At 53.1% G+C, this 22,565-nt stretch overlaps 1 protein-coding gene across 2 annotated transcripts in view; it reads right to left on the bottom strand.

Annotated features, from left to right (window-relative positions):
* Positions 1-22,565, bottom strand: part of STK10 (serine/threonine kinase 10) — a 52,679-nt gene that overhangs the window by 11,653 nt on the left and 18,461 nt on the right. The window contains exons 1-8 of one of the 2 annotated variants that reach the window (XM_080398203.1): positions 15,517-15,537; positions 10,214-10,262; positions 7,804-7,953; positions 6,325-6,397; positions 5,370-5,564; positions 4,264-4,345; positions 3,058-3,192; positions 1,405-1,947 (exon numbers count right to left, since the gene is read on the bottom strand). In XM_080398203.1, coding sequence (XP_080254329.1) covers positions 1,405-1,947; positions 3,058-3,192; positions 4,264-4,345; positions 5,370-5,564; positions 6,325-6,397; positions 7,804-7,953; positions 10,214-10,259 — 1,224 coding nt within the window. In that variant the 5' untranslated portion in view covers positions 10,260-10,262; positions 15,517-15,537. Of the gene's footprint in view, positions 1-1,404; positions 1,948-3,057; positions 3,193-4,263; positions 4,346-5,369; positions 5,565-6,324; positions 6,398-7,803; positions 7,954-10,213; positions 10,263-15,516; positions 15,538-22,565 lie in introns of those variants that run through there. The other variant, XM_080398204.1, reaches the window with a different exon arrangement.

Genomic DNA, 22,565 nt, shown 5'->3' with positions numbered 1-22,565 from the left:
GGGAAAGCAATTACACATGTGGCATCGCATTCATCTTTGTCTGGCCTCAAGGAGCCCAGGTGTCATGAGAAGGGCAGTGAGGAGAGGTAAATAGCTATGCAAGAGCATCACACTCCCCTCATTAGGGATCCACATTGATTGCAGGCTCCTGTGGGGGATGCTGCCTCTCATGCTTGCAGCAGGAGAGGGGAGGGGAGGAAAATTTTGCCAAGAATGTTTTTCGGGCACATTTCTGTGCTGGAAAGCTATCTATCAGCTAAGCTATCATGCAGGCAATTGGATAAAGATCTTGTGCAACACACCACTCTGCCCTCTCAAGTCACAGAGATTTCTTCTTCTGAAGCTCAGCAAATACCATTCCGGTTATTTTGCCTCTTCCTCTAAGCTGTGCTGACCTGGCCAGCTCTAGGTCACAAGCATTCCCAGCACCCAGAAAGCTCTAGCAAAAGCCAAGAAGCCTGGGAGGTCTGCGTGCAAGTCATTGCTGATATAAACCAGGCCAGATGTATGGCAGGTTGGAAAAACTGAGAGAGGCACCAGCCCAAATAAACTTTCTCAAGGGGCTAGGTGTTCTAGGAAAATGCAGCAGAGCGATGGGCAATGGATAAAGTTTAGGAAATCATCTTTTGGGTTTCATACTTGTCCTTGCTCTGACTGTACAATTGCACAAGTCAGGCAAGTGGCACGGCTGCTTCACAGGGACCCAAAATAGCTACAAAACATCAGACTTCAATTAGATTTCAGTGGCCTGGGACAGCTGAGAACATCTGTACCTGCAGCAGCTCCACCAAGAGCTTCTCCTTCACTTGACAACACGCCACATGCCCATGGCACAGCTTAACCCAACAGTATGTGCTGTGCTGCCCTGAGCCCAGCTGGGACAGGTACCCCATAGACAGGGAAAACAAACCATTCAAGGATTTGCCTAGAGACGGGCTTCCTCCCTCCTCGATGGTCCTGTGTCTATTTGCAGAGCTCCAAGCCTGGATGCTCACATCACTAGCACTGTGGACAGCCTTTCTGGTTGTCTCACCAAACAGCACCGGGGTGGCACCTGGGTGGTCTTTAGCATCGTGCTAAAGCAGGATTCCCAGACCCCATGTCTTCATCCAGCCTCTGTCCTCTCCTGCTTTACCTGCTCCCCCAACTTCAGGCACAGGGCAGACTACGGGCAACTCACTTTCTCCTCCTGTAGTTAAAGATCAACCCCATCTAGAGCTCAGCACGCTGCTGCCTCAGGAAGGATTTCAAAGGGCTACAGCTGAAGCGTGCATGTGCACAGCCTCTCCAGGAAAGGATCGGAATTTCAGGTACTTGGGTAAAAAGGGAAAGAAAACCTCAGCACTTTTTAACAGGGGGTTTTGCTGCCCTTCCTTCTCCAGACCCTCTGCCCATCACTCTCACCTTCAGGGAGATGGAGCCACTCTCTCTGTTGAGGGACAGGTCAGCAGACAGGGAGATGGTGAGGTCCATGCTTTCAGAGGCTGAAGTGCTGCCAGAATCTGAATCGGCTTTGGACCGGCTGCCGGGGAACAAAGCTGGGGGATCCAAGCTTCCATTGGCAAGCTTCTCCTCCATGAAGTTCTCCAGGTGGCTGCTCTCTGGTCGCTCCCCGATGCTCTTCCGCTCCTTGTTGTCTGGCCTGGGCTGCTTGTCCCCCTGCGCTGAGTTACTCAGCTGCCCAGGCTGCGAGATGATGTCTGGCTTGCCCTGGCTGGCTGAGATGGCAGCGCTGGCAAGGGGTTTTGTGGAGTGGTTGCTCTCCAGTTTATCAGTGTCACTGCTTATCCCTTCATCTGAGACTTTATTGCTCTGTCCATCTGTGGTCTCCTTGCCAGTCCCCATGGGCCCATTCACTGCCTTGGGCAAGGAAGAGTCTGGAAGCTTCTCCCCATCAAAACTTAGCTGACTCGCCTCAGAGGGGTCTCGTTTGTGCTTACCAGGGGACTGGAATGACAGAGAAGGGAAGGTGTTGTATTAAAGTGGTGATGCAAAACCCAACTGCAAAAGCTGCAACTCAAAATCATAGGACTGTTTGGGTTGGAAGGGATGTTAGAGGCCATCTAGTTCCCACCCCCCCACCACGGGCAGGGACACCTTCCACCAGGGCAGGTTGCTCAGAGCCCCGTCCAGCCTGGCCCTGAGCATCCCAGGGATGGGGCATCCACAGCTGCTCTGAGCAACCTGCTCCAGGGCCTCACCACCCTCACAGTGAAGAATTTCTTCCCAATATCTAATCTAAATCTACCCTCTTTTAGTTTAAAACTATTTCCCCTTGTTCTACCACCACAGGCCCTACTTAAAAGTCTCTTTCCATCTTTCTTACAAACCCCCTTTAGGTTCTGTCCCATGCTTCAGAGTGAAGTCACCCACACCTAGAGTTACTGGAGGAAGTCTTCCCTTTTAGTGCATCCATGCTGGAATACTTCCTTCTCCAGGTTTGCGGTCCCTAGGACTATGGGCACTGCCTGGAAGGAAACAGCACAGTGGGGAAGCTCCAGAACCTGCAAATTCTGAAGAGGCAGTCTAGGAGTTTGCATACCAAACGCCTTTTCCTGCGGCTAGCTCCACCATAGATTAATCACTGTCCTTTGCCACAGACAAGGGAGGTCAAGGCATGTCCCCCAGCAAAGCTGCCCAGGCAGCCTTGAGACGTCCCCTTCAAAGAGCTTTGCCCAGCTCCCTCCTAGGGCTGGTGGTGCCTCACTGCTGCACCCTGTGCTGCCGGCACTGCTTCCAGTCCAGCTTCTCTAGCCTGCACCATGGACTACTTTTCACTTTTTTTTTTTTTTTTTTTTTTTTTTTTTTTTTTTAATACTTTTTGCAAGCCCCTCCTGTGAACAGAAAGCCAGGCCACATGCCAGCATCATTTCTCCACGCCCTTGGCAGCCACCAAAAAAAGAGCCCTTCCCTGGCCAAGCAACCGCTTCCCTCTCCACCTGATGGGGCCCAAAATAGCTGCAAACCAGCCTTCTGGAGCCTAGAAAAGTTGCTGGGCTCTTTTCTCCACCACTGCCACACCAGCAAGCTTGCCAGCATGGGGCTGGGAGCACTTACTGAGGCAAACTCCGACGAGTCATCATCTTCTGCTTCATCCCGACTGTCCTCGATCTCTTCCATCACCTCAGCCTTGGCCTCAGCCACCAGCTCACGCAGGGCACGGTTGCTGGTCACCTTGCTGACAAAGGGGTGCTGAAAAGCCAAGCACGATGCACACACGTGAGGTGACCAAACAACAGACCTCATGAGCTCATGCATGGGGATGGCGATGGCCAAGACCACTTCTTGCTTTAAAACAACTGCAAAGACCTAAAGACATGGCTCTTGCCAGCATACCCAGGCTCAGCCCCCCAGATGAATTTACACATATGTGCTGCACGTACGAGGAAGAACAAGAGAACACGATGCTGAGGTCCCGCACCAGCTCTGCACACAGATGCTCAAAGCGTGGGCTCTGCAAGGCTGCTCCGTGTCAACACCCCCCAAACAAAAGCACCAGCTGCATTTAAACAAGGGGCTCTCACCGCAAAGGAGACGTGCCCCCTCGCTGCAGGCAGGCTGAGCACTGGGGTGCAGGTCCGAGCCCGCAGAGTGCCATGAGGAGCAGGGCAAGAGCCAGCCTGCAGGACCCCTGGGTGCAAACGGAGCACGCAGGAAGGTTTAACTGAAATCAGGCTCAAACTGCTCAGTGCACACAGCAGGGTGTTCGCGTTGAGCTTCAGCAAAAGGCTGGGGAATCCCTCAGGTTTGCAGACTGCTGCACATTTCCCCCTGCTGACTCCGGTGCGGGGCGTGCCAGCGCTGCAGAGTGAGAGCATCTGCCCTCAGCGGGGAAAAGCACCTTCCAGGTTTTTGCTATTATTTTGCAAGGGGACAGGAGTAAAGGAAAGGAGCTGAATTTAGATCTCGGATAACCAGGTATAATCTGAGCTGGCTGCCACGTGGGCATTTTTAGGCAACGGGAGCCATTTCTATTCCAGCTGCTGTCCACAGGGGCTCTGCAGTTTGTTCCAAAGGGAGAAACATTGCTGTTCCTTTTTGGAACATTTTAGTGGCTGAATAGTACTATGAACTGTCCAAACAAGACAAAAATAATCTGAAACCAGTCTAGGGCCCATCAACACTTTTTTTTTTTTTTTTTTTTTCCTTTTTACCCTCCTTAAGGAGAACCTAGCTGTACAGACACGAGTGGCTCGGACAGTCACAGACCCAGGCAGACAGACACCTGCACTGATCCAGCCCAGGGGCCGGTGCTGGTCCTACCTCCAGCAGCTGGGCAGCACTGGGCCGGGTCTCCGGGTTCTTGTCCAGCGCAGTCTTCAGGAAGTCTCTGAACTCCAGGGACCTTAAAACACAGTCATTGGCAAGAAGTTCAGAAGAGGGAAAGGCCTCGAATGCCACAGGTAATCTGCTTGATCCCTCTGCAGGTCGTGTCCCAGTTTGCAACTGGCTATAATCACCTTTTTGCTCCCAGCGTGGGAAACCCTGTGCTCAGTTATTCTGATTATTTGTAAGAGAATCAGCAACATGGCCAAGTGAGGGACTAGATTTTGCCTTACCTGTGATAGCAACAGACAGCAGGACTGAGCACCAGCTCAGTGCCCCAGGGCCAAGGAGGAGAGACAGGAGAGGACACCAGCAGTCATTCTCCAAAGGAAACCCAGGGGAGGAGCTGCTTGTTGGGCAAGGATGCTCCAGGACCCATCCCCACAGCTGCAGTGTGAAAGGACGGCTGTGAAGGACCAGGAACCCCATAGGAGGGCACCCTCAGCCTGCACAGCACAGCTCGGAGACACAGAGCATGTCCCTGCTCCAGAGGAAGCGCTCCCACCCTGCCTGCTGGGCTTTAGCGGCTACCTGAACCCCTGTAACAACACCCATGACTCCAGTGCTCTCCCAATATTTTGCTGCTGGCCATCACGCAGTGGCTTTTATCGTGGTTTTTAAAAAATAAATAATTTTTTTAAACTAACTGATTGGGTTTAAAAAAAAAAAAAAAGCAGAAGAAACTTTCCAAACTCCAGGAAAGAAATTCTGGAGCTCTTTGCCATCTCCAGGTTTAGAGGAAAATCTGCCTTTCATACAAAACGAAGATGTTTTCAAAACAGCCAAGGCATCATCCTCGCTGCAGCAGGGCTGTGGGTGGGCAGCAGCTCCCCCCGTGCTGCCTGCACACCCCCAGCACAGGGATGACCATCAGCCTGCAGCGCTCGGGGGGCTCCTGGCACACAGCTGGGCCTGGAATACAGCTCGGATCCTACGCTGGGTTCTCAAATTAAACAATACTTCTATAGAAAAGGCTATTATCTCTCCCTCAAAATACCGTGTCAATTGGGAAATGCATACTCTGCTGCCCCAAACCCCCTCACCATTTGGAAGGGCAGCTGAGCGTGGGGGGGTCGGACTTGGCAATCTTCAGCAGGACTCTCATGGGGTTGAGCTCATGATGGGGCGGCTCAATCTGGGCCATTTCGATCAGCGTGATTCCCAGGGACCAGATGTCTGCCTTGTAGTCGTACGGAGTGTCCTTCATGGTCTCACACATCACCACCTCCGGGGCCATCCTGCAAGGGGCAGAGCAAGGAGCAGGGATAGGGAGGAATGGCACCAATGCCACAAAATGTGAGCCTTGCAGCAGCAATTAAATGCTTTAAATAATCTGCAGCATTGTATATATATATATAAAAAAAAATAAACCACCAACAAACCCAGTCTTTCCTCCTAGCTCTGGGTTTCAGAAGCAGCATCATCTTTTCTAAGGGGTCCAACCCCTCCCTCTTCCACAGACCAGCCAAGACAGCCCAGGCAGCCCATGGAAACCCCCAGGCCACTGACATCTGGCGCGGATGTTGCTTCAGACGATAAATTAATCCTTGACGATTCCGTTCCTTCAGCAAGTCGGGTGATTTAGAGATTGCGTTTCTGGAGCGAGGAGTCATTCCCATGTGCTTGGAGACACTTCAAAGCCCACTCCACCCCCCGGGGTGGGGAGAGCGGGCAGCGCACACACGCGAGCACACGTGTGTCCCTTGCTTCTCCCAGCCTGGAGCACGGTGGCCTCTCAGCCGGCTCAGGTCATCATGACACTGGGCAATGCTCCCGTACACCGAGGCTGCTCACAGCTCCCTTCAGGCAAGGGAAACAGTTGCACACGTGGACACTGGCCAAGATTCCTTGTTAAAATCCTCCCACCTGGGCTTGGTAAGACACTATGGTCCAACACATCCTAAAGGTCACCAGCTCTCAGTTTCCGAGCAAGTCTGATTTTTCAGAAAAGCAAAGCTCCTTGCAAACACAGGACTTCTTAGAAAGCAGGTCACTCACCAGTAAGGGGTCCCAATGAAGGAGTCTCGCTTCTGCAAGGTTTTCATGTTTTTGGCAGACACTCCAAAGTCAGCTGTAAAGAGCAGTAACATTAGATGCTGTAGGAAAGCTGAAAGACCCTCCTGAATTAGCACACTTGGCTGCAATGCAGATTTAAAAGCAAACACACATTTAAGGCAAGAACATGATACAACGTGCTGTTTCCTCGAAACCAAGCATCAGAAATTAAATTTGCTTTTGGGTAGGTAACAACCAGGGACCTTCCCCTCCCATGTACTATAAGACAGGGGCGTAACAAGCCACCCCTACTGTAACCCAGACCCTACACATCTCGAGGGAAGTCAAGATCTTTTCCACAAACAAAAGCAGCTCCATGGCAAATTGGTTTCAGGACTGCTATTTTATAGCAAAAAGTCTCACTTTACATCAGAAAAAACCCAAAGTGCCATTACATTCCCTTCAGCCTCATGCACAGTGGTCACTGCATGATGCCTTTCCCTGATTTTGTCCCTTCCATAGAGAGCTGCTGAAGCCAACCCAACCCAAATCAAATCAGTAAGACTTGCAGAGGGCACCGAGCCCACTCTGGGGCAATTTGCTTTCTGAGATGGCCCTGATGAGCTGTTATCTGTCTGCAGCCTGAGCTCAGGGTGTCCCTGATTGTAGGTCACCCTTGGCCCAAGCCGGCAGAGGGTTTTCACACTGGAGCACGACCCATGGTCACAGGAAGGTTTCTATCATCTCAGGCTGGCTGGTCTCCATCAGCACCCACAGACATATCCCAAGAACACCCCTCAGCTGCTGGCACACCTCGTCAAAGTCCAGAAGGAGATCCACACATGTCTGACCAGTCCCTACAGACAAAGCTACCTTCTCATCCCCCAGCAGGTAGCTAATGACAGTTCCACTCAAGCCCATAGCAAGCTGGTAAAGAAACCCTTCGGCAAAACTCGCCCTGTCACCACCAGACCTGCTCTGGAGATAAGACAAATTCTTCCAGCTCCCAGACCTGCCAACTGGCACCCTGCACAGGATGCTCAGCGGGACAAAAAGCATTAAAAAAAAACCCACAAGTTCCAAGAGGGATTAAACAGATTCATGAAAAAGAAGTCTACGAAGTGCCTGAGCCCAGCTGTGGCTGGGGGAGTCTCAGTGCCCGGCAGGGTGCTAAACACAGCACATGGCTCAATGGCAGACTCGGCTGCCCAGGAAACAATACACAAGTTTTCCCCCACCTTGTCCTGCCGAGCTCATCAGCCAGCAGACAAGCAGCTGATGTCCTGCAGGTGGGCAGAGGGCAGAGAGCATCCCTCAGTGCCCCCCGGTGCTCGGGCATAGCCAACACTCCAACACAGCTCCCAGCAGCATGTGGCTGTCATTAGTGCACCATGGAACGGTCCCAAGCAGCACCATGGCTCACGACTGCTCTCCCAACAGGCCTGGCTGAGCAAGCCCCTGTCCCGCGTGCCGGTGGCTCACCGAGCTTGATGTCCCCATCCTGGGTGAGGAGCACGTTGCCTGCCTTTAGGTCACGGTGGATGATCTTTTTGCTGTGCAGGTAATGGAGGGCTTCCAACATCTGGCGGCAAATCACCTGAATCTGAGGTTCAGTCAGGCCCCGGTCCAGCTCTGCAGGGAGGGAGAGAGCAGTTAAACAGGACAGAGATCCAAGCGATGCTCCACCTGAGCAGCAGGAAGGCATGGGCTACCCAGCAGACCATTTAAAAATCACTGCCCATGTGTCAAAGCAGCAGGAGACCAATGCAAATCAGCTTGTTAAGGTAATTTATTCCCTAAGTCAGCACTCAGTGCAATGCCTGCCTGCTTGCGGCTGCTGGTTTATAGCTCCCTCCCGGGGATGCATGGCTGAGGCATCTGGCCCAGGAATAGTGAGTGGATGAGGAGGACGAGGACGGGGAGCCAGGCATGCCTGTGACGGGGATCTAACTGCAAGTTCCCTGCTGATTTGGGAAACAGGTCCCTGCAGACAAGCTGGGTCTTGCTCAACATGGGGACGATGCTACAGAGAGGAGGTTAGCTGAACTTGGCTGCAGGCAGCAGCAGGGTCAAACGCAGGCAGCTCCGTATGCAGCCATGCTCTTATCCCCCAGGGAGCTGCAGCACACCCCCATACATCATGAGGAACATGCTCCTTCCCAAAGGAACAAGCAATTAAAAGCTCACCAGCGCTATCCCTACCCACTGCTCTGAGCTGGTTTTTCAGGTAGCATCAGGAACCAGCACACCAGTTCATACCCTGCTGTCTGTCTCTATTTCTGAAACCTGTGGGGACACGTGGCCAGTTGGCATGACCTCCCTGCTAAGCTCTGCCCGGCCATCTTCACCATCCAAGACCACTTCCCAAGGTGACAGCTCTGCAAACCATCAAACTTGCAGATGGTTGGCATCGCAGGAGCTTCTCTCCTCCCTTCCACAAGCCCTTTGCAATGCAGATCCCTCCTCAGCACAGCCAGGATGGGAGCTGACGGATGGACCCCAGCAACCGGGACAGACGCTCCTTCAGAGCAAGGATCTTAACCACAGGCTGGGGGATGCTGGGTCAGCCTCTTTGCTCTTCCTCACGATGATCTCCCTCGCTCTGGAGGAAGCTGATGATTTCCACTCTCCCTGGAGCGTCTGGCAGAAGTGAGGTGTAGCAAGCCACAGGTTTTGAACAACAGATTTCAAAGGCAAATGCCAATTGCTGGTGGGGATGAGGAGGTGGAACAGGCAGCGTTTGGCAGCTCTGAATTTACTAACGCTGGGAGCATCCCTCAGCTCTGGCTCACAGCATGTCCTGCCCCTCATTTGGTGGGGTGATGGCACTACAGCCAGACCACTTGCTCACGGTTCCCTATGCTCCCCCTTCCCGGGACCTCCAGAGACCCAACTACCATGGATACAGCTCCATGAACACTCAGGGGGATTTTTGTGTCCCAAGAGACAGTACACCCCTATTGAGGTTTTCCAGGGGGAAGACATATTTTCCTCCAGCACTTCAGAACAGGTACTTTTGCATGCAGTGATTTGGACCTGCTTTAAAGAAGTTCCCTAAAGCAAGCACAGGTTTTAGGGGCCGAATCAAAGATGACAAATTTTGGGTCCACGCTTTTCCTGGCAATCAAAAGAAAGCAAGGCCTTTGGAAATAGCAGAGCTGAAAGGGAGTAACCCTCGGGGAGATGTGGCTCTGTCCCAGGGGCTCCAGGCAAGAGTGCCACGTTTGCCATGCAGAGGGGACATCACCCTCCACCACGTCTGTACAGCCCTGGCACAGAGGGGCTGCGGCACCAGCCAGGGCTGTTTTGGGGAACACCCACACACTCCCAGTCTCCCAGCAGCTCTGTGTGGAAGGGAGGAGTTAAAAACCGGGAAGATTCCTGGAATTACTGCAAACTGCAGTTTATTTGGACGCTCTGCCGCTTCACCAGATGACCGATACCATACAGAGAAGTCAGCAAGAAGATCCTGGGAGATTCATCATGACAGGCACCCAGATTAAATATCTTGGCCCCGCTGCGCTTCCCGGGAAGCTGTGGGAACAGGATCCCAAGCACCCGGTGCCTCCAGCAGATAAATATTTAAAGCCATCTTTCCCTTCCAGTCGGACTCTCCCTTCTCCCCATGCCTTGTGATCTGCTGATCCCAGCAGCATTTAAATCACAAAAGGACATCAAAGTAGCTCAAGAAATGCCCCAGGGCTGCCACACCTTCTGCTCCGAGTATGAAAATAGGCAAAGTCATGGGAGAGAAAGGTAGCTGGAGAAGCTGGGGCACCCACATTTGCTGTCTGTCCGAACGTTGCCCCTGAAAGCATGCCGAAGGCTGGAAACACCTTGTAGGCATCTCCCTGAGCACGGAGAAGAGCCCGGCACCACGCGCTGCACTCACCCAGCATGGTGGCATCCACCGCCCCGCCCGGGCAGAACTCGATCATGATCTGAGGAAACAAAGAGAAAAATTAAGTGTCAGGTCCACATCTTACCGAGCAAAGCCCACCAGGTAGGAAAGAGGAGACAAAAGCATTGTGTTTTGCTTCAGCCATCTCAGAGGGATCATCCCCATCACCGTAACACCCCCAGCAGTCGTGCCTGGAGCCCGTACCTGGACACCCACCCCGAGCAGCCAGCTTCAGCTTCCTCTCTGTTTACATCTCTTTGTATTGCGTTTTGGAGCGAGGGCTGCTCCAGAGAGCAGCCTTGCCAACAGGATGAGATAGTTGTCATAGCTGGAAGCTGACGTGGCTGGGAGAAATCAGGCAAGATTTTCTTTGGCAAATGAGAGCTGGGGAGGGCTGTTGGGTCTTTAATTTTTTTTATCCCCCCCTCCGTCCCTTGCTCTCTTCGTTCGTTGCTCTCTTGATTTTGAGCAATTTGAGGAGAAACTATGTCAATGAAGAGGTTGAGCACATTCACCAGATCATGCACATCCCTGGGAGAGAAACAGCATCAGACTCCTGCCAGTCCCCAACACCTGCCTGCCTGGCCCCTGCTGTTCCACCCCAGGGTCGGGGGCACCCACCGGGTGGGCCCTTCCCCAGCACCCCAGGGATGCAGGTCCTCCTCCCCCTCACCTCCACACAAACTCAGCCAGAGCTGTTCCCAGGTGGGGCTCAGTGCCAGCCCCTGCTTCCCGTTCCTTCGGGGCGGACCAGGCTGCACAGATTAAAATTTCAAGCAGCCAGAGGTTACAAGGGAGAAGGGATGCTTCACCTCCCCAACAAGTTCTTCTTGTTGAGACGACATGGGGCAACATATCGGAGAGGTGAAACGGCAGAGTTTATCTTGAGGACAACGACCAAACAAACCCAAGGCAGCATTTCCCAGCGCAGCTCTCTAAGCCCTTCAAGTGGAGGTCAGGTTATCCAGCAGCGCTCTAAGCCCTGGACCAAGGGCCGAAGGGAGGAGGTTCAAGCTCCCTCCTTCCCATGGTCTAACCCTGGAGCTCCAGGCGAGCCACATCCCACCCTTTTGTCCTGCAGTTTGTACAAGTGGAGAAGGGAAATGCTATTATTGGCCTGGGCCGTGGTGGAAGACACAACTGCTCTGTTTTGGAGGAGAAGGGGGAGCAGTATCAGGTGCTGGGACAGAGCAAACCTTGAATTGCTCTGCGAGAACCGGCCCAGGTCCAAGAGTCAGAGGGGAGACAATGCTGAGAAAAGAAACCCAGGCAGGCTGGGCAGCGTGGCACCGGCACTGTTGGAGGAAGCGGAGAAGAATAACCAGAGGCCAGGGCTGGTGAAGCATGTGAAGCAGGCAGATGGAGAAAAGCATTTGGGAAAACATTTGAACCATTTGCAAACCAGGAGAACAAATCTGTGCCGATTCAGAGCGGAGCAGGAGCCTGGCAGGGAGGAAGCCAGCGGGCCCGCAAAGCCCTTGCACAAATGGGCCACATCAACATGTTTTTTTCTAGCTTGAGGTTATACCCTGAATCAGAACATCAGCAGCTCCACTACAAAGTTGCAAGGCAAGAATTGCCTCCTGCTATGGTCTCCCCAGGCACAGAGATCTCCCTTGGACCCCCATGCTCCATCATCACCCCAATGCAGCTCTAGGAGGCTCATTTCTATCAATTGTTTTTATAGTGTTCCTCATCACGTTCATCAGAGCAGACTAACACCACTAGTGGACACCAGCCCTTCCTGGTCTCCTCAGAGCCCAAGTGCCAGAAGCAAACCCCAAAAGAGCCCCACACCAATGCCAACCTGCCAGCTGGGAGGGCAAGGGTTTTCCCTCGCCCTGCGAGGCTGCGGGGATGCGTGGGGCTCTGCTGGCACAGCCAGCCTGGTGACAGTACCTCCACACAGTGATACCACGATCCCACCAGCGGGACTTGCCATCTGCCAGGCCATCCAACCTGCCACTAGCCTAGACCAGCCAAGTGAGTGACCGCTGGCTGCATCACCCGAGCCCACGGGGCAGGGCTTGCAGCGGCTGCAGAAAGACAGTGCAGACCTGATCCCACCTAAGTCCGAGCATCACAGCTTTGCCCTGCTCCAGCTGGCAGAAAACTTGCCCCTACAAGTGATGCTACCTCATCACTGAATCACAGTCCAAGGTTTCATTCATCTCACATGGGCAATCCTTTCCTGCTCCTGCCAATCCAGGCACCTCAGGAAGTCACCTGCCCAAAAAGGGTGGTCTCCAGGTTTCAAGGAACAGCCTCCCTTACATTCAGTCAGTAAGGAAGGCCTGATGAGAAGCTTGTCAATGCTACCAGGCTCAACTCTTGATTTTAAACAGTCCGAAATCTTCAAGCAACCCTGCCCAAATCAGCTGCTTATGTGGCCTGTGCCATCCAGATGACTCTGGTGCTTTTATTGCTGATGCTCAGCAAGCAGCTTTACAGCTTCTGCTGCTTTGTGTGTCCCTACTAAATGAAGTCCCCTGGCATCTCACACAGCTCCGCTTACACAGCCTCCAGACTGAGAAACGTGATTGTAATTTTGAGGGGTGAGACACACAGAGGGCAGCCAGCTGGGTGACAGCCAGCTTGGTCAGCAGGGTCCCCGGGAACCCAGTGTGGTCCCCCTGGGGCAGATGCTGTGCTGAGGTTTCCTACCAGGGGCATGGCTGGCACAGTAAAAATGTGCTCTGGTCAGACACGTCGAGCTTTTAAATGGGGAAGGGCCAAGCACAACACACCCTACTCTGGAACTGGATTCGTGTGGGATGCGTTTCATCTCACAGTTTCATCTGGGTTCAGCCTAGCAATGAGAAAATTAGGGAAATCAGTCCATCTGAACCAGTATGACTGTGTATGTTTATGCAGGCACAGCAGGCTGCAAGCCAAGCGCTGGGAATATGGGAAATATGGAAAACTTAAAAATATGCATTTTCAACAAGGGCAGAGATGCCAAAGTATAATCCTGGGTGTGGCCAGATTGTCTGAACATCCAAAAACCTAATGCGCTCATTTCAGCCCAGAAAAGCTGATTTAAACAAATGCAACCGGCAATCCCATACCATAGCTCATACATACACTAACGCACACTTCCTACCAGGAGCAGGGCCAGCTGAAAAACATTTCACCACAGAAGCAGGTAGGAAGGCCAGCCCGGTGGCAGCAGCACCTCTGATGCTCCAGCTGGGGGATGCAAGAAGCTCGCAGAGAGCGGAGGCTGTGCGGGTACCATCCCCAGAGTCACAACGGGGAGGGGGACAGTCAGGTGGTCACTGACACCCCAAGGAGGGATGAGTTGGGAGGGTCCTAGAAGAGAGCTGTTGACAAGAGCCTGTGCAGCCAGGAGGCTGGTGCTTTATGCAAGAGTTACAAAGAGTTTAACTCTTTGCCGAAGACTGTTTCCACATGCTTTGATATATTGGCTGACTACTCCTTTACTGAGGTGTCCCCTAGCCACAGCTGGAGCAACAGCTGTAGTGACAGTGCCCTTCTCAGTGCTGCCCTTCGCCTCCCAACGCCACACTGGGCTGCTGCTTGCGTGGTGCTCAGTCACCCCCAGCACCTGGGACCCTGCGCAGGGCTCACCGTGGAGCCACAGCAGCACGGCTCAACAGAGATTTCACAACCCCAGTCCTGAAAAAGCTTCGGTGGTCTTGTGAACCAGAGACATGAGACCCGTGGGGGTCTCTGCCCCGGTGTTGATATCCTAAAAGCAGCTCCTTCGCACTAATTAGAGTCAGGGGGAGCACCCACACCTCCCCCTCCTCCTGCTTGGGGTCTGGGCAAGGGGAGCCCGAGAGCCTGCTGCAGGTTCTGCAGCAAACAGCCTGGGACAGGGCTGGAGCAAACATCCTGTTTATAATGATTTCCTCCACACAAGAAATCTAGGGACTTCCTCGCCAAAGGCTGCCCAGCCTCTCTGCTGCACTGGGCTGCCAGCGGGGATATGCTGCAGCAACGGGAGCGCTCCCTGCTCCCTCCTGCTGTCACCTCAAACCTGTTCAAAATCCCAGGGATTACACACTATCGCACTTCAGTTTTTAATCCACAGGCCATTGCAACCACACCTTGCAGGCACATGCGAAATCTGCCGCTAGGTCCCATCACGGAGCAAGGCAACGGACTGTCGCCTGCCCGCCAGCACAGCCAGAGCCCGGTGGTCTCAGCTCTGATGCCGCAGCCAAGAAACCCAGCCACTGCGCTGGGTTCATTTGCAGCTCGATGGGGACGCACGAGCTGCACGCACAGGAACAGATTTGGGCAGCTGGTTTATAGACAGAGAAAGGAACCCACTCTTACTACCTCTCAAAACCTTCATACCACAGCTCAAGCACTGTTATTAAAAATAACCAAACCAACAGAAAAAAATTAAGAGGCCCTTTTCTCCTATGCCTTCAGTGAAACAGCATGAAGGAAGGGGTCTGCATGCACATGCTACATGATCTTTCCTTTTCAAGAAACTTTTGCATGGGCAAAATTAAATTTAAACGTAAATTTGAAAGCAAGTCCACTCAAGTTAAAGGGCTTTGCTGGTGACCTTGATTTTTCCGGTGGCTCATCCTAATCCTGCCTTAGGCACAGCAAGATCTGGAAGCATTTTGCAGCCCAAGTGGGAGCGGGGCATGCAGAGGGGGCTGGGGCCTTTTTCTGGACTGTTCAAGTAATAAGTGACTGCCTGGGAGGAGAGGAAGCAGGGTCCAATGAGTCTGGGGTTGCCCAGGAGAATAAATATACATACATATGTATGAAACAGCTACTGCTTAAATTAAGTACTCTTAAAGACACAGGCCTTTAAGTTGTACCTGAGCGAGGTGGGTACCACGTTATGAGAAAGCATTGTATGACTTTGCAGCTCAAGACAGCAGATCAGACACTGCGCCAGGAGAATCCCTCCAGCACCTTACACCAGCTGAAGGGCAGAGGGACACCAACACAGAAAGCCAGCCTAGGATGGATTAGTGCCCAGCGCAGTTTCTGGGTCTGACAAGCCAGAAGCAGCATCTTCTGCCCAGGTACCAAAGTCCTCCCAGGTAGGACAGAGAGCCTGCTCAGTCCTCCCACCCTGGGCAGGACTGGTCCTGCCTCTTTTGGGTGTGTTTGAGAACTTTCTACAATGTTTAAAAAAAAAAAAAAAAAAAAAAAGGAATTAAAAAAGCTTATCTTGCAAAGTATTTTCACTAAACACTGCACAAGTCACCCAGGGTGGAACAGCTGATGTCCCTGAACCGGGGTTTGCAATTGAAGCCCTATTAAGAGGGGGACACACCCGCAGCACAGCTCTTACTCACCCCATTGGCATGTCAGAGGGCAGAGGTCCCTGAACTGTTCCCTCTGAAGCAGCACTGCAGAAATGCCTCTTCCAGCCAGAAGTGGGGGGGGGGGGGCGGGGGGGGGAAGAGGGGGAGGGAAGGAGCCATCAGCTGGGAAAGTTGGGGGTAGCTCATCTGGGGGGGGTGGCGGTCCTGGGCAGCCAGGCGTTTCCCACGATGCAGCAGGCTGTGCAGGGAGGCCACCGGGTCCCCTTAGGATAGAGGAGCCCTTGGCTGCCAGCCCAGTTGTTCCCAAGTCACCGGAGGTGGCGGGTGCCCGCAAGCTCCTCCTGTGACTTTGCTGCTTTCACAGTTACACATTGAATAACCCGGTTGCTTTGGAGTCAGTATTGCTTCAGAGCACCCAGGGCATTACTATATGGGTGCACGCCGTGCTAAGCATTGTAACCACCCAGCCACCTCCCATCCTGCCAAGACCTGAGCACCAGCAGCCACCAGAGGTTGCCTGTGTCCCCAAGATCCACCTGCCCCCATAACCACCCTGCCTCACCCAGAAACGGCTTCAAAACCAGAGTACTTCAATTTCCTCTCCTAATCTGCAGCAGAGGGTTTCATTTGTTTAAGCAGCTGCCTGCTGCTGGGGAGAAGGCAACCCGCAGCATCCTGCTGCCACAGCAGCCTCCATCACCCACACACAGCCTTGTGGCTCTACCACATTTGTGCGGCAACTTAGAGGAGTCCTTGTCACCCACAGCGGAAAGCACCCTCCAGCACAGCCATCAGCTCTCCTGCCTTGTATTGGCATGGCAGGACTGGGGAGATAAGAAAAGTAAATGTAGTAAAGTAAACTCTGCTCCATTTATAGACCTAGCCGGTGAAGGGAAGTGCTCTCCAGGTTGCCTCCCTGTCAGCTGTTCCACCTCTCCTCTCTCCAGGATGCTGAGCTGGCACAAAGCTCCTAGAGGGATGCTGCCACTAGCAGCTGTCACTTCTGTATTGGTGTTCTCCAAGTTCGAGCAGGGCATGGAGAAGGAGTGGGGTGTGCCACAGCTGGCCTCAGCCATGCTCACCGTCAGAGGTGTCTGCCCTTCTCCCCGTGGAGCTGCCACTGCAGGGAAACCACAGTGGGAGGAGGGTGGCAGGGCTGTCCCCGTGCGCAGACCTGGGAGGGAGAGGCAGGAGGAAGGAGCTGGGGCAGATGTGCCCGTGTGGGTACCGCAGTGGGAAGAGCAGGGCTTTCCTGCCATCGCCCACCCGCTTACAGGGAAAGCGGAAGAAAGGCAGTAAACTGCAACCAGCCCTGTGATTCAGAGGCAGCGGGGCAGGGTGGGGGCAGAAATCTTTTGCATTCAGCAAAAACGCAACAAAGAGAAAGAAAAGAGAAAGAGCCAGAGTGATCAGGGGGACCGGCTGCCTCCAGGCTCTCCTGGTGCTGCAGAGAGAGAAGAGCTGCCCTGTGTGAAGGGTGGGGTGGGGAGGATGGTGCAGAACAGTTAACAGGGACTCCCACCTACAAAACCTTGATGCATCCAGGACCTGTATCGGCACCTCCCCGATGCTGCCTGCCACTGCCGTCTCCCTGCCTGCTGGGCCGATCTGCTGCATCAGTGATGCTGCCAGCCGAAGCCCATGCAGGTGATGGACACCACTTCTGAAGCCACCCCATGCAGAGCCACCAGCCTGCTCAGCCCCACAACACGCCCCGGTGAGAGGACCACACTCATGACGGGGTGCAGGAGGGAAAGGGGGAAAGAAACCCCCTTACAGTGAATTTTACAAAGCTGCTTTTTGAGCTACAGTAAGAGAGCAGGCCCTACTTTTCTATAAGGAGATTGCCCAAAGGGGAAGTCTGGATCCTCCTCCCACCGCAGCGAAACTGGTGGCTGGGAGGCGAGAAGGCAGCCGAGGCAGCACTCCGAGGCATCACCTCGGGTGAAAACCACAAGGCATGTACCATTGCCTGAATTTCAACAGACTGCCTGTTGAGTAACAGCCACTGCCTTTGTGGCTGCAGAGCCCTTCCCCTCTCCCCGCCAGCCCCTGCTGCTGCCCCTCCAGTGGGACATGGTAGCTTGGTCCCCCCCCGCAGAGCCCCCAGCCCCACAGGGGCGGCTCGCTGAGCCCCCTGTACCACGGCTGCCGAGGGCGAAGGCTTTGGCCACGAGACCCAGTGCCGCCCTTCTGCTGCCAGAACGGGAGCCACAGCCTGCGGTGCCTTCCTCCCCATCCTCTGCGCCTGCAGAGCAAGCACGCAGGCAGGCGACACAGTGCTGGCAGCACCCGTGACCTTGCACCACCTCCCCGGCAGCGCAGGAGGAGCCCACCCTGGGATAAGCACCCCTCTCTGCACCGTGCCAACCCACCCAAAACATTTCCTGGCTTCAGGGGGGAGGGCAAATCTCCCTTCAGTGCACTGAGCCCAGGGCAGGACGGGGGTTCCTGGAAGGCCCTCACGCAGCCCACGCTGGCACCATGGCACCCACAGCCCAGGATGACGTCCCTGGTATTGCAGGCGGCGCGGGGGAAGGCAGGAGAGGTGGGAGGAAACAGTCTAGACCTCCCCATCCGTGACAGGGTATGGAGTCATGGCAAGGCAGGTCTCACCTCCCAGCATCTGGATCATGCCCGGTGGGTGAGGCAGGCTCCCTCCGGAGCCCTGCAGGAGCGGTGGGTGGCAGACAGCTCAGACAGTCTCTAGGGCTTTTGGTCTTGACTCAGAGGCAGAGGAGACAGAGCAAGTCCAGGAAAGCATCTTCCTACAGCCCTCAGTCCTGATTCCAGAAGAGCCTGCCCCGCTACCTGCAACGGCTGTTCATGAGCTACTGAATGCCGCATTCCCCCCCAATTCCTCACTATCAGAGTCTGCTGGTGGCCATCCCACGCACCTGCTCAGCCCAACAATATATGTGCCACACAAAATAAAGGATAGAGGCAACAGCTATCCCTGTTCTCAACCTTTGCATGTTACTGTAGCACTGAGGACTCTGACAAGGTCAGGAGCATCTGGAGCAGTGGCCAAAATCTGCACAAGACCAGTGGAGGGGACAGCCCTGGCCAGCAAACTGGCTGCAGCAAAGAGAAAGTGTAGCACAAAGAACATAAACGGCCATTTGCCCAAAAGCCGCCCATATCAACGATGGATCCAGACCTCAAGCTCAATCCTGAGACTGCTCTGTGCCAGAGGCACACAGGCAAAGCCCAGTCCCGCATGCAGAGCGGCCACCTGGGCCGCAGATGGCAACCTCCACAAGTACCCCAAGATGCCAGCACCACCTCCACAGCCCAGCTATGGCCCAGACACGTAGGGAAGCCAAGCGCCCTCCCCATCAACAGCTCGTACCCAGCCCTGCTAATCTGCTGGGGCTTCCACCCACACTCAACACCTCCAAACACCTGAGCATGAGGTGAAGAGCCACCCCACTCAGCTCCACCCCCTGTCCTTCCAAGCCCATCATGTCTCCTGGGCTGATGGGCTGAACCCATCCCCATGGATCTAGGAAAAGCTTTGGACACATTTTCATCTCCAACAACTGAGAAAGGGGCTTCAGCTTCCAAGTGACACAAACCCCAGCGGAGAGAGCCATTCCTTGCTGATGGAAAGAACACAGTGATATATTTAGGCACAGAAACCACATTTAGTAAGGTCAAGGGGCATGTCCTTTACTCCTCTGTTTGACATCTGAACCCAAGTTCTGCTGGTTAACTGCAAAACTATGCTGTCCAGCCAGCTGCAAGGGGAGGCAGGACAAGCAACAGTGCATCAGCCCTCCCAGCAGCAGCTCCCCTCTTCCCCCCATAGCACAGGGGCATGCAGGGCCACAGGGGCTGGTTTTGGGGAGCACCAGCTTGGTTTTTAAATACCATTTGGTCAGCTCTATTCTCTCCTTTGAAACCAAGGGCCATGCTGGCTGGTGAAGCTTTGTTTGCAAAGTGTGTCAAGTCTCCCCATTATCTCAGCCAGCCTGCCCTGCTCCGACTGAAGTCCAAGGATTAAGTTCACGTTATGGAACAGAGGGAGGAGGTGGATCACATTCCTACACCCACTTAACTTGGCACTTTCCCCACCACCCTCCTGCCCAACACTTTTCACCCAACGCATGCCAAAGGGCTGGAAGAAAACGGGGAACAGATGACTCTAGCGTTGCTCCTAAGCCTGATGGGCCAATTCAGAGCAAGGCTGAGCTGCTCCAGCTATTTGCTGAGGGCTGAAGACAGGGCAAGACACTACAGCAGCCTACCACACACTGAGGACACACAACGTCCTTCCCAACCTCATTTCTAGAGCCCCACGAGGCCAGCGTGCCACCAACACAAGAAGGGATGAACACTCAGGAATCACTAGCGCCTGGAAAAGCCACCAGCTCTGTGCTCCCCTCCAACTGCAGCCAGCCCTCAGCACACACGGGGCAAGCCATAAAACAATACAGAAGCCACCAGAAGCCTCTTTGCTGCCACAGCGGAGCACAAATGTCAACAGCTTGCCTGACATGGCAAGTATGCTGTAGGTGGAAGCGAAATAATTAGCTCTCTGTAAGAGAGCGCTCCAAGCTTGCCAATTTTCCCTTACAGACAAGGGCACTATTCAGAGACTTTAAATATAATAAACCTTTTCTCCCCCCCTTTTCTGAACAAAATAACCTACAGAGAAAATTATTTGAAATTTAAAAAAAAAAAAAGTCTATCCCCATAATGCGTGGAGGAAAGAAGATGCAGGGCAGTAAGTGAGGAAACCCAAGGCTTACAGAGTTTCAGAGCAGATGAATTTATCAAGAACAAAGTCAGATAATGCTGCATACTCCTCCTGAAATGCAGAGTTCCCTGCTGATCATAAGGAGACTGGGGATGAGCTCTTCACATCCAAATCATTCTGAGATGACAAAATATTTCCTTGAACTAACCCCCCACAGGTGAGCAGAAACATTCCCACTCCTACTGAAGTTTTGGCAGAATAAAACAAAACTCCTTTTAGTTTAACCAAATGGTTTTGACACTGCAAAAAAAAAAAAAAAAAGCATCCTTCTCCTTGCTGGAATTACACAGGGCATTTAGTTTCTTTTGGCAAGGGCTGATATCCAACCCCTTTGAATTCACCATCCCGACTTGCTAGTCAGCATCCCAGAGGGACGAGAATCCAAGAACACCTACGGCCAGCGAACAAACAGCTACAAGATGCAGAGAGGGTCAGCACGGCCGCAACCAGGCAGTGGTACCTGGATGCTGAGCGCTGTGGAAAGAGTTAACTGCAGCATGCACAGGCTTTTTCACAAGCTCTCCCTTCAGGGACCAAGACCAGGACTGGCTCTAAGTGCTCAGGGCTCCCATCCTCATGCTCTGTAGAGCAGGGATGGTGGGAGGAAGGCCAGTGCTCTTGTTTGCTATAGAAACCAGAAAAAAACCCACTAAGGCTATGGCTCTCTGCCCGGGCATGGGGCAAAGCCTTTGCTGCCTGGAGAGCTGTGACTGGGATCGCCCTTCTCTCACCAAGTTAATCAGCATTTAGAGGCCATTCAGTTCACCAGCAGCATTCATCACTGGATGGGAAGCAAAATGCAGAAAATTCTTCCAAATATAAGTAGCTAAAAGGAACAAGTTGCTTCTTCAGTGTGAAGATTCACCAGCCTCAAGCACCCCAAGTTTGTGCCAACATCTAAAACAGGCGATGCCTTTCAGAACGGCAGAGCTCACCGTCAGAGCCAGAGTCTGACCCAGGACCAGTTTCCTGATGTCTTTTACTAACAGCCAGCAGTTCCAATGCATCCTCAAAGCCTCGCCTGGCCAGCAGCATGACTCGTTGGAGGGGTAGCAAAGGACTTTACAAGTTTTCTACTCCTGTCTGGCATCCCTCTATAAACAATTATTTGTTCTGATCGCCCCCAAATTCACAACACAAGGTGCCCGGATCCATCACCCAAGATGAGATTAGTGCTGCTTAACTGTTTCAGTGAGGGCTTTGAAGTCAATGGAAACTACCCCGAGCCATAAGGTCTGCAAAAGGCCATCCCTCCCTCCCAAATGACAACTTTCAAGCTACATTCGAAATAAAATTAAGATGTCTAAACCTGCAATCTATCGCTTGTTCCAGGGCACAGGCCGAAGCTAGGTTTCAAGGCACCGTCTCCTGTACACAGGTAGTTCATAGATATTAATTTGTATGCAAACATTGCTCCTTAGCATTTCCCTCGGTAAGCCAGCCAAGCGGGAACGTGGCTTATGGCAATTCATTTCTAAACAGAGTTCTAAAGTGCTTTGAGAACGGATTTGTCTATAGGCTTCTTGTCTGCTGCTTTCTTTTCATAAAACTGTGGCCTTGTGGTTATAATCCTGGACTGGGATTCAGCACATTAGACTTATTCCCAAGTACCATTTACCTGCTGGGTAAACTTTAGGCAAATTCTCCTCTGTCTCTCCGCTCCCCCTTCTAATGGCTGGGATAATGACAACAAGTCTCTTTATAAAAGCATTCTGGGGTGTATAAACGACAAGGGCACATAATCACAAGGCATTATTATTGCTTCAATAACCTTTCCTTGCAACGTTATCCTGTATAAAGGATGGTAGACAAAGGCTTCTATTCTAGTTTGCATTGTCATGCTGCCACCTGTAGAAGAGCTCTTGAACTTGGTGGGCCTACGGAGATTTGCCTGCTGTGTGAGTTGTTCTCGGTGGTTGATCAAAATCACTCTGTTTCCATCCTTGCTTTAAGGGAAAGCCCCAGTTTTACTCAAAATAGGATTTCCAGTGACTTGCCAGGAGCCTGAATGCTAAAGCTCATGTTCACAAGGCAGAGCAGATACGCTGGTCTCATGCAACCTGCTGCCCAGCTTTACAGCAGAGGAGGGCAGAAGAAGACTTGGACCTCCATGCCTTTGGGAAAGGCAGTAAGTCACCTGCATAAGGGTGAGGCAGAGAGAAGCCTCACTGCTCCGCGGGCAGACAGCGGGTGGCAGGGAGGGGAGGGCAGATGCCACCCAGACGCCCACTCCGCAGCATCCTAGCTGGCAAAGGCACCGTTCCAAGGTCAGAGCAGAAGTGAGCACCCACTCAGGTCAGTTAGACCACTCTGGACA

Source organism: Falco punctatus (genome assembly GCF_963210335.1).
Source record: "Falco punctatus genome assembly, chromosome: 8".
NCBI classification, from domain to species: domain Eukaryota; kingdom Metazoa; phylum Chordata; class Aves; order Falconiformes; family Falconidae; genus Falco; species Falco punctatus.
This window is presented reverse-complemented; position numbering and strand designations above follow the sequence as displayed.